The sequence below is a fragment of the Globicephala melas genome, chromosome 16, assembly GCF_963455315.2.
Source record: "Globicephala melas chromosome 16, mGloMel1.2, whole genome shotgun sequence".
Taxonomy (NCBI): Eukaryota; Metazoa; Chordata; class Mammalia; order Artiodactyla; family Delphinidae; genus Globicephala; species Globicephala melas.
Window position 1 is genome coordinate 15,433,875 of NC_083329.1, and position 16,022 is coordinate 15,449,896.

At 44.6% G+C, this 16,022-nt stretch overlaps 1 protein-coding gene across 2 annotated transcripts in view; it reads left to right on the plus strand.

The window, feature by feature from the left end:
- The window catches only part of ABLIM1 (actin binding LIM protein 1), a 319,098-nt gene that overhangs the window by 130,478 nt on the left and 172,598 nt on the right, over positions 1-16,022 (plus strand). Inside the window, exon 1 of one of the 2 annotated variants that reach the window (XM_060286291.1) lies at positions 7,489-7,635. The exons of the other annotated variant lie outside the window; for it this stretch is intronic. Within the exon in view, the coding sequence (XP_060142274.1) occupies positions 7,620-7,635 (16 nt within the window). The 5' untranslated portion in view covers positions 7,489-7,619. Of the gene's footprint in view, positions 1-7,488; positions 7,636-16,022 lie in introns of those variants that run through there. 2 annotated transcript variants of the gene reach the window in all.

A 16,022-nucleotide genomic window follows, 5' to 3' on the forward strand; every position in this document is an offset into this window, starting at 1 on the left:
AGAGGTTATTTTCTGGGAGTGTGCCAGGGCCTAATCAGCGTGAAGGGGGCAAATGGAGGCTTTGTCAACTTTGCAAAAATTCTGTGACCACCCCCCATAAAATGTTTTTAGTTTTCTCTCTATGTAGACCACAGGAATGCTATTCCTTGAGGATGATTAGACAGGGTAGATGATTGAATTGCAACTTCAAAGACTCGAGAATGTGGATCTGGGCAAACCATCTTCCCCTGTCCAGCCAAGGATGAGCCCAACAGGCCAAGGGGATGCGATTCACCTGGCAGGTCCTATCATAAGACGTTCAAGAGCCAATGAAGGATAAGGTATCAGGAGAGAAGATCATTTTCTACAGACAAGGCAAAATGGAACATCATTTCCATCGTGTCAAGTCTTCTGGAAACGCCAAGGAAGTTGATGTACATTGAGTGCATCTTGACTCAAAAAATGTCTCTGTGTGTGTGTGTGTGTGTGTGTGTGTGTAGTTAGGAACAGGGGAATGGAGACTCTTTCATGACCTCTGTGGAATGAAGACCCAGCAAAGCAAAAGACCCAACAAAGCAAGAGACCCAACAAAGCAAAGGGAGGGCCCATGGCTTTGGATTCTGACAAGCCTCTTCCCTCAAGTGTAAAGATAATAACATTATCTTATCCAGTTGTTAGGAGGATTAAATGAGGTGATAAATGAATGTAATGAGAGTAGAATGGTAGCTGACACATAATAAGCCCTCTGTAAATGGCAACAAAAGTGGTACTTAGGATTAGTTATTAAGGAGACTTTGTAAGATGCTACCTGGTTAAGTTCCTTTCAACTCATTTCTCCCACGGTGAATTATTGGTTTGCATCTTGGCAAATACTTTCAAGCAACCACTAAATTGATTTATATATAAGAGACTGAATTTACTTTTAATTTACTTGAGTAAGATTTTTAAATCAGCCTTTTTGATATAAAAATGAATACTTAGCATTTTGACTTACTATGGTAAGCCAGTGACATTTATTCCTTAGAATTCATCAAATGTCACATTCCTACTTTGTGCCTATCACTATGTGAATACAGATATTCACGTGTGATCCCTTCCCTCAGAGAGCCCACAATCTTTTGCAAAAATAGACATATAAGTCCTTCATTGCAGTGTAGTAAAATTCAGAGCACTGGTGACATTAAGTACCAGAAAGAAGGGGGTGTTGCTAGGAAAGGCATCACAGCTCCAGATGATAGGAAATGACCGTTTTTCTTTCCCAATAGCTGTATTTCTACCTAGAAAATATTAGGGGAAAAGATAAAGCCAAGAGTAAATTGTTAGGGGGAAAAAAAGCCTTTTTTCCCAAGTAATTCAAAGGTATTTCTGTACTTCTTGTGTGAACTTCTCGTGTGCCTGAAATTAGGCTAAAATTCATGAAACTCTCTGTACTATCAAAAGATCCTTTGAATTCCAGTAATAGATTCCAGTACACTTTCAGGAAAAAGGCTTGTTTTGTGCTCCCTCTGCAGTTTATATCTTTAGTGGATTATTTATAGAGAGCTTTAAATATACCTTAGTAATTTTTCCTAAGCTGCAACCTGTTGTTTAGGTCCAAACTCAGAACTGGCTTCTGAGAAGGACCATAGGGAAGTTTTGGATACAAATGTAAAATAATTCTACTTGAAGAACTCATGGAAAAGAAGTTTGCTGGGCATTGATTCTGTGAGATTCACATGGAAAAAATCCTAAGAATTCCCGTTGAAAACATGAGAGTGGGATCAAGAGAGATCAGACATTTAGGAGTTTGTGTCAGACTGTAGGAAACTTTGGAATCATCACTACTAATAAATTTTCATGAAGATTGCAGTGAATGTCAGGATGATTGTTATTTCAGCCAACTGAGAAGATGGAGGTTGTTTTTTAGATGTGGCAGCATGGGCTATAGCTATGTTTGTAAATTTCATGTTCATTTACTTCCTGTGATGCAGGCCCATGTGCTAGGCCAGTCAGTGGTCCTTCAACACTTAAGGAGCTGGTGCAGCTCAAGCCCCATCCCCGAAAATCTGAATCATCAGACCTTGGATGGGACCAGGTGTATGCATTTAAAGCATCCCTCGTATTTTTTTTATCCCTGGAGGTCTGCAGGCTGCACTCTTGGGAGTCTAGCAAAGCATGAAAACCTCCTTCCCTTCATGGAGCTCGCAGCCTCATTGTGGACATGAAGCCATTACTACAGGAGGATAAGCCAATCCCAAATGCTTTGTGCTACTTAAAGTGCTATGTGTGGGATGTGCCTGGCTGTCATTTTATTCTATTTCTCAGGGAAATATTTAAGTACACTAATAAACATAGACACTTTCTGGGCATGTCTGCTAAACACGGGACATGCACACACCAACACAATCCAATTTGGAGGAAGGAGGCAGTATGGTTGGAAACACATCGTGGCAGACTTTGAAATGCACCCAAAGTATTTTGAACTTAATTGGTAAAGAAATAGGTAGCTCAGGTTTGAGACTCTCATCACATCACTTCTAATGTCCATCGTCCTTAGTGTGGCATTCAGAGCCCTCCATGATCTGCCACCCTGGCCTTAGTTTGAACCTCTCCCCATTCCTCTTGAACAGTGAGCTTGATACCTCGTCCCAAGGGGAGGCCATGGAATGATCTTTCCCCCTTTCTTCATTTGTCACCCCTCTCTTACTTCTTTACTCCTCCTAGAAGCCTCTCCTGACTCCCCAGATTGGGCTCAGTACTGCTCTGCACCCTGTGCACCCACTTCTGTCTTTTTTTTTTTTGGCTGCATCGGGTCTTCATTGCTGTGCGCGGGCTTTCTCTAGTTGCGGCGAGCTGGGGCTACTCTTTGTTGCAGTGTGCGGGCTTCTCATTGTGGTGGTTTCTCTCGTTGTGGAGCATGGGCTCTAGGCGCCCGGGCTTCAGTAGTTGCAGCACGTGGGCTCAGTAGTTGTGGCTCGTGGGCTCTAGAGCGCAGGCTCAGTAGTTGTGGCGCATGGGTTTAGTTGCTCCATGGCATGTGGGATCTTCCCGGACCAGGGATCGAACCCTTGTCCCCTGCATTGGCAGGTGGATTCTTAACCACTGCACCACCAGGGAAGTCCCCCCACTTCTGTCTTACCACCTTCCTAACTGGGTTGAGAGTTTTTGTGTGTGAGCATCTCCTCCACTAGATGGTAAGCAACTCCAGAGCAGTGATTTCTCTCTTCCTGTTTTGGTATTGCCATCCCAGTACTTGACGTACCGTAGATGCCCCATAAATATCTGCAATGAGGTTGGTAGATGTAAACATTAAATGGAAAGCAAATAACAAACTCATTCTCAAGTTTTCCTTCAGCTGGATTCTGCTAGAGAGGATTTTGAGCACTCTTCTGCCAATGAGTCCAAAGGAGTTGAAGGATGGGTGGCCATGGAGGGGTCCTGAAATTCCTGCCCTGTGGATGCACAGGCCATAGACAATCCGCGGCTCTGTAGGAGAGAGCGGTGAGGACGTGGACTCCATCAGGTTGCTTGTTTTCTGGTTTTCACATTTCCCTCTTAATTGGCATGGCTTCTTTGGAAGTGATGTACTCTTGATTTTTTGCCAAGAGTGGCTGTGTGCTCACAAAGCTTTTCTCTGCAACAAAATGGTTTCTGTCCTTTGGTCACTTGTGGACAACCCTGGCTTCATTTTGTGAGTGAATGACAAGGCAGCAGTGAGTCAGTTTGGGGGAATAAAACAACAAATGAACCCACGGGTTGGTGTCTGTATTATGAAGTCTTATCTCATCTGAGTGGAATGAGATTGAGATAAGTTCTTTGGAAATCTTCTCTAGAAATAACAATAAAAAGTCCTGCGGTCTTATGAACTGTACATTTTTTATTTTTTCCTTCATTTATGTTGCTGCACTTCTCGTAGCTTTAACTAACTGTAAAGTAGAAAATATCTATGCTTTGCTTCTGTTCTCAAAGCTCTTAATTATTTGGCCCTGAGGCTGGAGACAAAAACAATTTGGTCTTACTCTGCCACATTCCAAAAATAACTTTAGTAATACCCTCTTTGGTTATCTTAAAAGTGTAGGGTGGATGCTTTTATCCTAAAGTAGCAGTGTCTGACTGTTGGGGGGGCTTTAGCTGTATGACTGTTGTTTAGCAACTAAATGCTGGTGACTCATTCCCTCTGACTGTGGTACAGGAAAATTCTTTCCATGGAAAACACAGGAGGGGGGCAATCTCTCTGAACCACTATGTAGTATTTTCCTTTGGAAAAGGCTTCTCTGGAAATGAATAGGCACCAGCTGTTACTCTGCTGGCGTAGTCTCCAAAGCGGCCAGTGAGCCTTCCTCAACCAGGGTTTCTGCGCAGTTTACCCACAAAGGTATACAGGTAGGTTCAGAGCTGTAATAAATCAGTTTGGTTAATAAACTGAAATCTCAGGATTAAAAATGGTCACCCTGAATAAAAGACATTGAACTAATTGCATTTACAGTATCCAGAATATTTATGTATGATTTGGTTTGGACTAGAAACACAATGGTGTTTTAGTGTCACATTCCATGGGGTGTGGGGCGGGAAGGGAGAGAGAGAGGGTGAGAGAGGGAGTGCCTCCGTGAGGGGCTAATCTATTGATGCAGCAAAAATATAATAAAATAAATTCACCTGCTAGGCTCACAGCACCAAACTAATTCCAGTTCTCCGAGTTTAATTTTGCTTGTCCGCATCTCCTTGCAGGCTCTGAGGGTGTTAGGGATGGGAGAAGTAGACCGTGCAGTGCTAGCCGTGAACTTTCGGGGATAGAAAGGGCTTGTCCCTCCTGCTCTTGAGCCCTGCCCATCCCTCTCGACCTGAGGTCGTGCTGCTCTCATGCTTGGCTCTTATTTATGAATGGAGGTTAGAGAAGCCGCTTAAAGGCTCTATAGAGCTCACACTCCAGCTGGCTGCTGACTTAGGAAAAACATGACCCTATGGGGCTGCAGTGGGGTCAGGGAGGACCGTGGGAGAAGTTTGTGTCATAGAAATGACGACCCATGGGTTGGAGGGGCCTTATTAGCCCTTTCTTACAGGCAGAGATGCCCAGGCTATTAATAGTAAAGCCCTGAATCACAGATGTAGGAATGTCACAGCTGCTTGAGCTCTGCCACTGTTACCCGGCAGAAAACCAGCCCCACCCAACATCATTTCAGCTATAAACAACCTCGGAGGCAAAGATGAGGCACGTTGATTGACTTCATTCCTTTCTGTCACCCCAGCTCTCTTAGACCCAACACGGTACAATATTTGCAGTAAAACAGTCGAATCCTGGCTGTGCGTTCGGGTTTTGCAGGGCGGCTTGTCCATCTGCTGCTCTCTCCGAGCCACGGCATCTGCCTTTGTGTCTATTGCTCATCACATCTCTCCCACGTGGTGGGGAGAGCAAGCAAACAATCTGGATTTCGGAGACAGGTGCTGGAATGGGGTGGGCGTCGGCTTAGTGACCCCAGCCTCCACCACCCCCCCCCGGAAGTCACCTGCTCCCGTGAGACCAGCGTGTGCTCCTGCGGGTCAGAAATCGAAAGCCTTGTCACTTGTCAGGTTTCACTGCCACTGCCGGAGCAGACTTAGGCTGGTGAGCGGTGCAGGGGTGACTGCCCTGCACTTTGTGGCTGGGAGGGTTCCTCCCTCACATAGACACAGCCCAAGAGGGGCTTGTCTAGAAAACTCTAAAGAAGGGGGAAGTCAGAATCCTACCTGGATAACTCAGATTTTTACTTTGATCCTGGATGAGGAATGGAATCCTGAAAGAGCCTCTTCCCAGACTCCCTCTCATTGTCCGGTCGGTCCCCCGGTCCTCCCATTTCAGGAAAGGGCTCGGGGAGCAGCAAGGCAAATCACAAATCAAATGTCATTATTCATTTTTCATTATAACTCAGCCTCCAGGACCTTAAAAGTTGAAGAAAATGAGCTTGAAGGCACCCTAGCATTATTTTTCTACCAAGCCTAATTTTATTTATTTATTTTGGGGGGTAGGAATTGAACACATATTTACTTGCATAGATTTAAATCGCAGTTTCTACAATAAAAATAGAAAGGTTACCCTTTCACTTTTTTTTTTTAACATCTTTACTGGAGTATAATTGCTTTACAATGGTGTGTTAGTTTCTGCTGTATAACAAAGTGAATCAGCTATACATATACATATATCCCCATATCTCCTCCCTCTTGCATCTCCTTCCTATTGTCCCTATCCCACCCCTCTAGGTGGTCACAAAGCACCGAGCTGATCTCCCTGTGCTATGCAGCTGCTTCCCACTAGCTATCTGTTTTACATTTGGTAGTGTATATATGTCCATGCCTCTCTCTCACTTGATCCCAGCTTACCCTTCCCCCTCCCCGTGTCCTCAAGTCCCTTCTCTACGTCTGCGTCTTTATTCCTGTCCTGCCCCTAGGTTCTTCAGAACCTTTTTTTTTTTTAGATTCCATATAGATGTGTTAGCATACGGTATTTGTTTTTCCCTTTCTGACTTACTTCACTCTGTATGACAGACTCTAGGTCCATCCACCTCACTACAAATAACTCAATTTCTTTTCTTTTTATGGCTGAGTAATATTCCATTGTATGTATGTGCCACATCTTCTTTATGCATTCATCCGATGATGTACACTTAGGTTGTTTCCATCTCCGGACTATTGTAAATAGAGCTGCAATGAACATTTTGGTACATGACTCTTTGAATTATGGTTTTCTCAGGGTATATGCCCAGTAGTGGGATTACTGGGTCATATGGTAGTTCTATTTTTAGTTTTTTAAGGACCCTCCATACTGTTCTCCATAGTGGCTGTATCAATTTACATTCCCACCAACAGTGCAAGAGGGTTCCCTTTTTTCCACACCCTCTCCAGCATTTATTGTTTGTAGATTTTTTGATGATGGCCATTCTGACCGGTGTGAGGTGATACCTCATTGTGGTTTTGATTTGCATTTCTCTAATGATTAGTGATGTTGAGCATTCTTTCATGTGTTTGTTGGCAGTCTGTATATCTTCTTTGGAGAAATGTCTGTTTAGGTCTTCTGCCCATTTTGGGATTGGGTTGTTTGTTTTTTTGATATTGAGCTGCGTGAGCTGCCAAGGCTAATTTTATCTATTCAGTTGGTCTGAAAGAAGCTGAATTGACAGCAGCAGTAATAGGAGACTAATAAGCTAACAATTGACTAGTTTTCCTTATTGGAACAGTCCCTGGCTTGCCCCTCGGCCCCCCTCTTCTGGCAATCATTTATCAGACCCCAGGAGGGGGCCAGGGCTCCAGCGCATTTTGGTGCCCGTTTTCCCGGCACGAGGAATGCTACGTGGTGTCAGTGACCAGAGATTAGGACACTGGAATTTTGCATTTGTTACAGCAGCAGCTGTAGTGAGTGGCTGAGGCCGAAGGGCAGCGTCCCCCCCCCCAGGCCCCCCCCCGCAGCAGGGCGCGGCCACCACTCGGCTGCGATCGCTGGGGCGGGCACCGGAGCTCGGCCTTCCAGACGGGGGGCGGGATTTTAGAAAGAAGCCCCGGACTTGGCAAGTGGATGCCCCGGCTCTTCCTCGCTGCCTCTGCCGCAGCCGAGCTGCCTGCCTAGGGGCGCTCCCACTCCTAGACTTTGTTCCTGTTTCCTTCGGCGGTGCTCTCCAAAGGCCCTGGTTGCCATGGTGAAGGAGAAAGGTAATTATAAATATCGATCACTGTGCATGGTTGCAGAAGTTGGACAGGTGCTTCAGGGCTCGGCCACCTAATGGGGGATGATCAATGGAAAGCCGGGCAGACATGTTCCTGGTTTAAGAATCTGTATTGTGATGTCTGGGTTTCCACAGAAGGGAGACTTACTTCATCAAGAACCTTTCATTTAGCCACGGCGTCGTCAGAAGCACATCCTATTTCTGGAGTGTTTGCACAGCCGAGCTCCCGGGCGTGCGTCTCTTTTGCCTGACATTGCATTTTGAATTTTTGGTTGTGTTTGAGCCTTGCCTTCCTGCCCTCATCCTAGCCTCCATTCTTCCTCACTTACCCCCACCCAAATCAATAAATTAATGAAGATGTGTAATGAAAGGACCCTTCTACCACGTCTGTGCTGTTTGGGCATCTGCCCAAGCCTAGCTGGACTGGCTGGAAGTTCGAAGCGGGCTGTCTTAAAGGTTCCAGGTGTGCCACTCTAATAACCTGTCATTTCAGCGGCATCCCTAATCACTCCTCCAAACACCTTAAAGGATGCTTAACATGTCAAAGGTGACAGATTATGTCTTAAGAAGAAAGTAAAAAGGGAGAGGGCAATCAGGCTCTGCACAGGTGTGCAGTATTTATGCACTGGGTGTGGTCCTGAAATGGAAGTTAAATCTTTCAGAATTGACTTGTAGTTTAAATTATTTGTTTATCTGGGAAATATAAAAGAGCACAACAGTGTTTGATTTTAATTATCCATGTCATATATAAATATGTCTTACGTTAAGAAAAGTGAAATGTCACAGGAGACTAGAGAATGAAAGATGAAATCTCCTTGCCCCTACCCTGTACACCTCAACTCCCCTTTCTCTCTTGAGGCAAAATTGTTAATAGTTACTGTGCCTCCTTTTAGACCTAGACAGGAATAAGATAGATAGATGAGAGATAGATAGATAGATAGGTAGATAGTATTTTAAAAGAATCATTCTTTGATCATTTTCTGTGACTTGATTTTTTCCCTTAATATGTCTTCGGGACCTTTACAACATGATTTGATAGTGTGAGTAACCACCGTTTAATTTTGCTTTTTTGGTAAGCTTGGATTTATTCTACCACATTTTCTGACTGTGGACGTACTTTTCTCCATAAACACAGATGTCTGCTCTTCGGGGGCTGTCTTGAACATTTCAGTGATTTATCTTTATGTACTTTCTCGTAAAGCCCCTACAGGGAATAAATATTAGGTGAATGTGCTGAACTCAAATTGATCCCTATTGCTGGAAACTCAGTTCAGGTTTATTATGCTAATGGATGGATGGAGAAATAGGATCATGACAGCTAACTGTATTAAGACCACACCTTAGGACAAAGAGAAACAGCTTCTGCTCCATCCATTCTGCTCCTGTGTATCTTTCATAAATCACGTTGTTTTGCTTTGGTTTTTCATGGACTAAGGGGTAATTGAGTGAAATGATTTGGTGTGAATATAGGTGCCTCTAATAATGTTTCCTCTCTTTTTGGGGTGATACCAGGAACCCTCAGAGTAACAGATAAATATGTTGACATTTAATCAAGTTCGGGTCCCTTCATTTTTACCTCTCCCACAGAGGAGAGAAACAACCTGGCTCTAATCTCTATTGCTAATGGATTTGAGTTTGTTTCCCCAACAGGAGTAATTTATGAGTGATGGGAAAGGGGATTGTAAAAGCCACTTCCCGATTCCATCCCCCAGGGGTCCGTGGAAGCTCCAGACTTGCTGTATGTGGTGAATGTATTATAGATCAGTGGTCTCCGAATAGCAGCTCTTTTTAAGTCATTGCAGACTTCCCAAAGCTCGGATTGCCTGGGTTCACATTTGCTTTACAAGTCAGTAGCCACTTTCTGACTGGAACACTTTGGACAGGGCACCGAGAGGTCACATACTAGTATTATCTTAGCCCTTAGCCACTGATTAAAGGCTGTTCCTTTTTTATTTTGAGGTCTGTGTCCGTCTCCACTTCTGTCTCCCAGCTTCCTGATTGCATTGACCTCAGCCAACAGCAGGGGAAGGCAGGGTTTTTGGTGGGTACACAAGCTTTCTTCCGTGGGAAGAAAGGAATTTCATTATAGCTTTTAAAGCGAGAAGGGCACAGGAAAGCATGCAGTCCAGACATTCATCCTAGAGTGAGAAAATGGGGCTTCAGAAAGGGTAGGTAAATTGCTCAAAATCACACAGCGGGTAATTGGACCAAGCGCTCATCCTCTGTGTTCCATCAAAGCAGAACAAGGCTCAGTGTCTGCATTTACTACAGCGTGTGGACACCCATTGGCTCCGTCACTAGACAGCGAGCGTCTCAGCAGCAGCCCTGTGTCTCTCTCTTTAATCTTCCAGTTCATAGCTTGGTGCCTGCCCATCGTAGATTCTTACAGTTGAAACAGGTTGGCCTGTTGTCAGAGCTGGATCCAGAACCTGTGTCTTCCTGATTCTGAGACCTTTCTAGTACTCTCCATTTTCTCTTGCTGCCAGAGAGGCCTAGCTTCTTCCTTTCTCCTGGAGCGGACACGAATCAGCCTTGAGCGAGCTTGGATCACGGCAGCGTCCATCCTGAGGAACTGGGAAGCCCTCTGAAGGAGTGACATAGATTGCCTGTTGCTCACCACTTAGAGATGGTCTAGCTCCCACCGGTTTGCACCACCATTCTCTCTCCTAGGTAAAGTTTCCAAGTATCTCTCGGCTTGGGGTTGACACTGACTGGAAAGAAAGCATGCTGGCAGATCACACCTCTACAGGTGTGGACTGACATTTACCAACATGCTTTGACCCTCCTTCTCTTCTCTTCTCCTAACCAGGTGCCCACCCATTTCCAGTTGCAGAGACTTATTGATCTGGGAATCTTGATGAAGTGGTTATTTCTCTGACGCGTTCAACGGCGTCTTACCCTTGCTGTGTCCTATAACAAAGAAGCAGGAGAGATTTTGTGGGTTTATCAGTCAGTATCTGTCTTCCTGAATACACTTTCATCAGCCTCAACTCCAGAGCCCACTCTACTCATTTAAAAACTGTCATTGCCTAGCTTACGTGTGTTCTAGTACAAGTTTTAAAAATGAACACAAAAGGGATTTATTATTCCTTTTTGTTAGAGAAAACAAGAATAAGCAAATACTAGAGATTACGTTGTGTAAACACTCATTTATTTAAACAATAAGGGGGGCCTTATGGGGTTTGGAAATCATGTAAGAGGATAAAAATTTAGCAGCAAGGGAGTCACATCAAGGACAGAGCTCTACATTTGAGCAAATCATTTTTTGTTTATTTTGTTTCTCAGAAGTTTTCTGTCACCGTTAGATGACCCAACTTCCTTTTATTTATTTTTTAAATAAATTTATTTATTTATTTTGGCTGCATTGGGTCTTCATTGCTGCACGTGGGCTTTCTCTAGTTGCGGCGAGCGGGGGCTACTTTCTCTTCGTTGCGGTGCGCGGGCTTCTCATTGTGGTGTCTTCTCTTGTTGTGGAGCATGGGCTCTAGGCGCACGGGCTTCAGTAGTTGTGACACGTGGGCTCAGTAGTTGTGGCGCACGGGCTTAGTTGCTCATGGCATGTGGGATCTTCCCGGACCAGGGATCGAACCCGTGTCCCCTGTGTTGGCAGGCAGATTCTTAACCACTGCGCCACCAGGGAAGTCCCCCAACTTGCTTTTAAGGTCGAGCAGGACCCAGTGAAACTCATTGTAGTTCACCCTCAGTGGAGAGACGTTCACCCTCCACCTGACATTCAGGTATATGAGACACACACACACAAACACACACACACACGGAGCAGTCTTGTTTCTTAGCAACTTCTGAGAACAGCAGTGTACTGAGTCTCAGATGTGTCCTACAGACTGGCACCAACGTAATCCTCTTGGGACGCTGATGTCATCATATTTCCAGCTCAGAAACCTAAATGAGTGACAAGGTAAAGTTCAAGGCTTCCTGCTAATCATTGAGGGTTCTCCTCAAGTCCTGAAATTACCTCCTCCCCACCGCTATCTAAGACAATCTTGTTTTTTTGTGTGTGTGCTTTTATTTCTTTCTTTATTTATTTACGTCTTTATTGGAGTATAAGTGCTTTACAATGGTGTGTTAGTTTCTGCTTTATAACAAAGTGAATCAGCTATACATAAACATATGTTCCCATATCTCTTCCCTCTTGCGTCTCCCTCCCACCCTCCCTATCCCATCCCTCTAGGTGGTCACAGAGCACCGAGCTGATCTCCCTGTGCTATGCGGCTGCTTCCCACTAGCTATCTATTTTACATTTGTTAGTGTATATATGTCCATGCCACTCTCTCACTTCGTCCCAGCCTCCCCTACCCTCCCTGTGTCCTCAAGTCGGTTCTCAACGTCTGCATCTTTATTCCTGCCCTGCCACTAGGTTCTGTTTTTGTTTTTAATGTTACTATTAAATCTGCCAGTTATTGAAAATATACTAACTGGCAGGCTTTGTGTTGAAAGCCTTACGTACATTGTCTCTAATCTTTGAAACCATCAAGGTCAGTGGTACTCCTCCCCTTGAATAGATGAGGAAGAGGGGGTTCACAGGAGTTTAGAAACTTGCCAGAGGTCACTTAGCGAGAAAGTAGAAGAGCTGATTTTCTACCCAGGCCTATCTGCCTCCAGAATCTGTGCTAATTGTACTTATGGTACCTCCCCCCACACTTTTCCTATTTGAATAATCATGGCGGTATCTTCCTTCTCCATCCTGGGTCATTCTGCCCCTCCTGTCCTGGTAAGAAATATATATAGTCTCCTTTTCTGTATCCGCCCAAGACCTGACTCAAGTTCTGCTTCCTAACAGTGCTTTACAAAGGCCCACCCCTTCTGTATGTTCTTCTAGAGTTACTCTGAACACTGAAGTAAACACCAGAGAAATTATACAACAATTTAATCATCACCTGTATGACTTAAGGAAGAGTGTCTGTCTCTCCCTAAGGAGTTGTTGACTTCATATATTGTCTTAACAAACAACATTTAGAGTTGCCACGTGTTGTTGCCTCTAATGGTATCTGTTCTTCCCCCCCATCGCACTCCTTCCAAAACCCACTCTTTCCAAAACCCACACCCACACAGACACTACCCACTCAGGCGCGTGCACGCTGCCTAATGTAATCAAAATCCATTTCTGTTCCATCCTTGGGGAAGTCTGAGAACAGATCGTTCTCTGCAGTATAATAATTCATTATCCATCCAAGTTGCCTTCCAGGCCCCCTGTTGGTGTAAAATAGCTTCTCCTAGATTCAGTTTTCCAACCCTGCTTACCAGGTTGAGGCTTCCTACCCCACCCCTACCTGTGCCTGGAATTGTCTAGGTTCTTCATTTTTCCTTAACTCGAAAAGCCCCAAGTTTTTCAAGGGACACCAATGACAGGGATATTTCCTAAGTAAGGTCTAAAGGGAAGCTATTGATTTAGGGAGACACCACGATGCTATAAGCTTCAGAACACATTGTCTTGATCTGTGACTTATGCACACAGCTCAGTTGTGAACTTTGAATCTTTGGAGGGAGAGGAGATCCAGTTTTGTCATCATATTCCACTCGAAAGGAAAAAAAAACCAAGTGTGAATTTCTCTTACTGTTTTATAAACGAAATAGTACTACTCTCACTAGGAAGTACGGCTCTGCTCTGGTTTTCTTCACAACTGAAGGGCTGTCTGGGTGATGGGATTTCTAACGCTAAGGGAAAGAACTTCACATTAAAAAACAAAAAAAATCACAACAGATCCCTGCCCTCTGCCACCTACTCACTGACGTCTAAAAATGTTTATCCAGAGAGAAAAAAAAAAAAGACTTTGTTTCCACAATTCGACTTAAGGCTGAATGTGGAAAGAAATCTGAGAGAAGGAACACATTGACTTAAATGTACCCTCTCTTGAGAACGTCTCAGCTGGTTGGGCCACTGAGATGGGTGGTCTTCTTTATCCATTCATCTGTCGATGGACATTTAGGAGAAACCCTTTTTTAAAGAACAAGAACTTGACTTTCCAAAGTCCTGCAGAAAAGACATCCTCAGTGAGACTCACCCTACCAAGAGCAAAATCTTGTGCACCGATTCTCTGTGAGGAGGGGGCTTCTCTGCATCATCATCATATTCACAGCTCCTGGGAGGCAGGCAGGAGGGCCCTCATAGTGTTTGCATCTCGTATGCCAAAGCTGAAATGCTGAGTATTTTCCTGGGCCAGCATTAGAGTCAGAGGACCTTTCAGAAGGTTCAGTGATGGGTGAGCGGTGCAGGATTTCTTCCCATTGTGGTTGAGCCTGATCTGGGCACACCACAGTAGAATCCAGCCCAGCTTCCTATTCCATTGTGTGTTGGTGTGATGGTGACTCATACGGAGAGGTATGTTTATCCCAAACTGGCAGGAGCTGTGTATTCAAGGGCAAATTTCGTTAACAGTGGGGAGGGTGAATATTTGTATGCATGACCTCTTTTCTCTGAAACGTTGTATTTGTGTTCACACTGACATGATTAATGCTATTATGGTCCAGTGTGCCCTGAGGGGCCCCAGGGTTGAGTTTCTGTGTCCCACTGCAATCCAATAGGCTGACTTCTTTGAATACTTGGACTTAACTGTGAAGATGCTGGTTTTCTTAAGACTTCCAGGGAAATTACTATCTAGGGCAGTGGTTCTCAACTGTTAGCAGGCATCAGAACCACCTGGAAGGCTTGTAAGAACAGGGGTTTCTAGGTCCTCTTCCCAGAGTTCTGATTCAGTAAGTCTGAGGAAGGGCCTGGGGTTTTGCATTTCTAGCAATTCCCAGGTGATGTTGACGCCTGTGGTCCGGGGATCATACTCTGACACTGTCTAGGTAATCCATGGTTTCTGTGGGTAAAATGATCAGCCTTCCAGGCAGAGAAGTCAGAACTTTTATATAAGTAGCCTCTCCATTCTCTTTTGCTAATTTATCTTGCTTACAACGCAGACAGCAAAGAGAAGGCCGAGAGCATTGTTCTCACTCTGACTCTCCTGCGTCACAGAATAAAGCTATAGTTCATTAAAAAAAATATCTTCTGGGAGATCTGAGTGGCCAGGAGACTGCTGTCAGTATATGACACTGGATGGGCAGAGAGTGCGCATGGGAGGAAGTTACAAGGTGCCTTTCCCTGGGAGTGAGTTGGCGTTCAGCTTGACTTGGGGAAGGCAGGGAGTCATGGCACAGGAGTGCCATTCTGTAACCATCATTCCTAATCTAGAAGGGTTAGGTGAACATTTTTACTGGGGTTCATACACCTTTTTGGAATCCTTTGTAAAAGATAGTTTCAAAGGAGCCAGGATAGTCTCTGAGGAGCTAAAACATAGTATTAAAACCTGGAGCTTTTCACCCACCTCCACTATATCGGTCTGTATTCTAGATGTCTGGATTCTGTCTTGTCATTCAACAACATTGATTGTTCAGCAGTCTGTATTCACAATGCTATTTGAAACATTGTGCAGGGAGAAACAAGAAAAATTAAGACAAATAGAGAATGGTAGAGAAAGGTAGCACAGTTATTTCACTGTGGAGTATCTGATGGGAAATGAGAGAGAGGGCTGAGTACCCCTCAGAAAAATGGCAGGAGCTGCGGGTTCCCAGGTCCGTGGAGGGTCCCCTAAGTGACACGTGGAGCTAGATGAGTGTCTGCTGGATTGCTGTGTGCCACTCGTGGGAGCCCTGTCTGGACAGCCGTCGAGGACCACCCATCTCAGTGGGAATGGTAGCTGCTGGACTGGTTTCAGTAGTGCTGTACCTGCTCAACTGGAAGACACTGCCAGTCCTGCCATGTGTGAAGAGCCCAGCCTGAAGCAATGAACCATAGCAACGGGCTTCTTGAGCGCATCACAAATTTATTGAGGTCTACTCTCCACAAGGCATATCGGGGGTAACCTGATACACTGAAAAGGTCCTACCTTCAGTAGGTTAATGAATTAGCCAGTGTGGGGAGGGGTGCTGATTGAAAAGAGAGGCAACATAAGGTGATCAGAAGGGGTATTAATGGTATTCTCTTGGGGTTCAAAGGAAGGAAGAGTTAGTGTTTCAAATGAATCACAAAAGGCTTTACAGAAAAGGAAGCATTTAAGATTGACCTTGAAGGGTTCTGTTAATTTCTTCCTGTTAGGGATGGTGTTTAATTCAATTCGCACTCAGTATACAGTGTCTGCTCCATAGTAAGTGCTCAGTGAATGTTGAACGAACTAACAAGTGGATGAAGGATGCGTATGGGTGCAGGAGGTGGTTATCCTTGTTTAAATGTTTATTCAGAACCTAATAAGAGATGAGCAGTCTAGGTATAGAAACAAATAAAATGTAGTTCTTGACCTGAAAGCACTCACATTCTAGCAAGGAACATAAACACAGAAATGATTATGATATAACGTGAAATGTATGCAGCAGAGA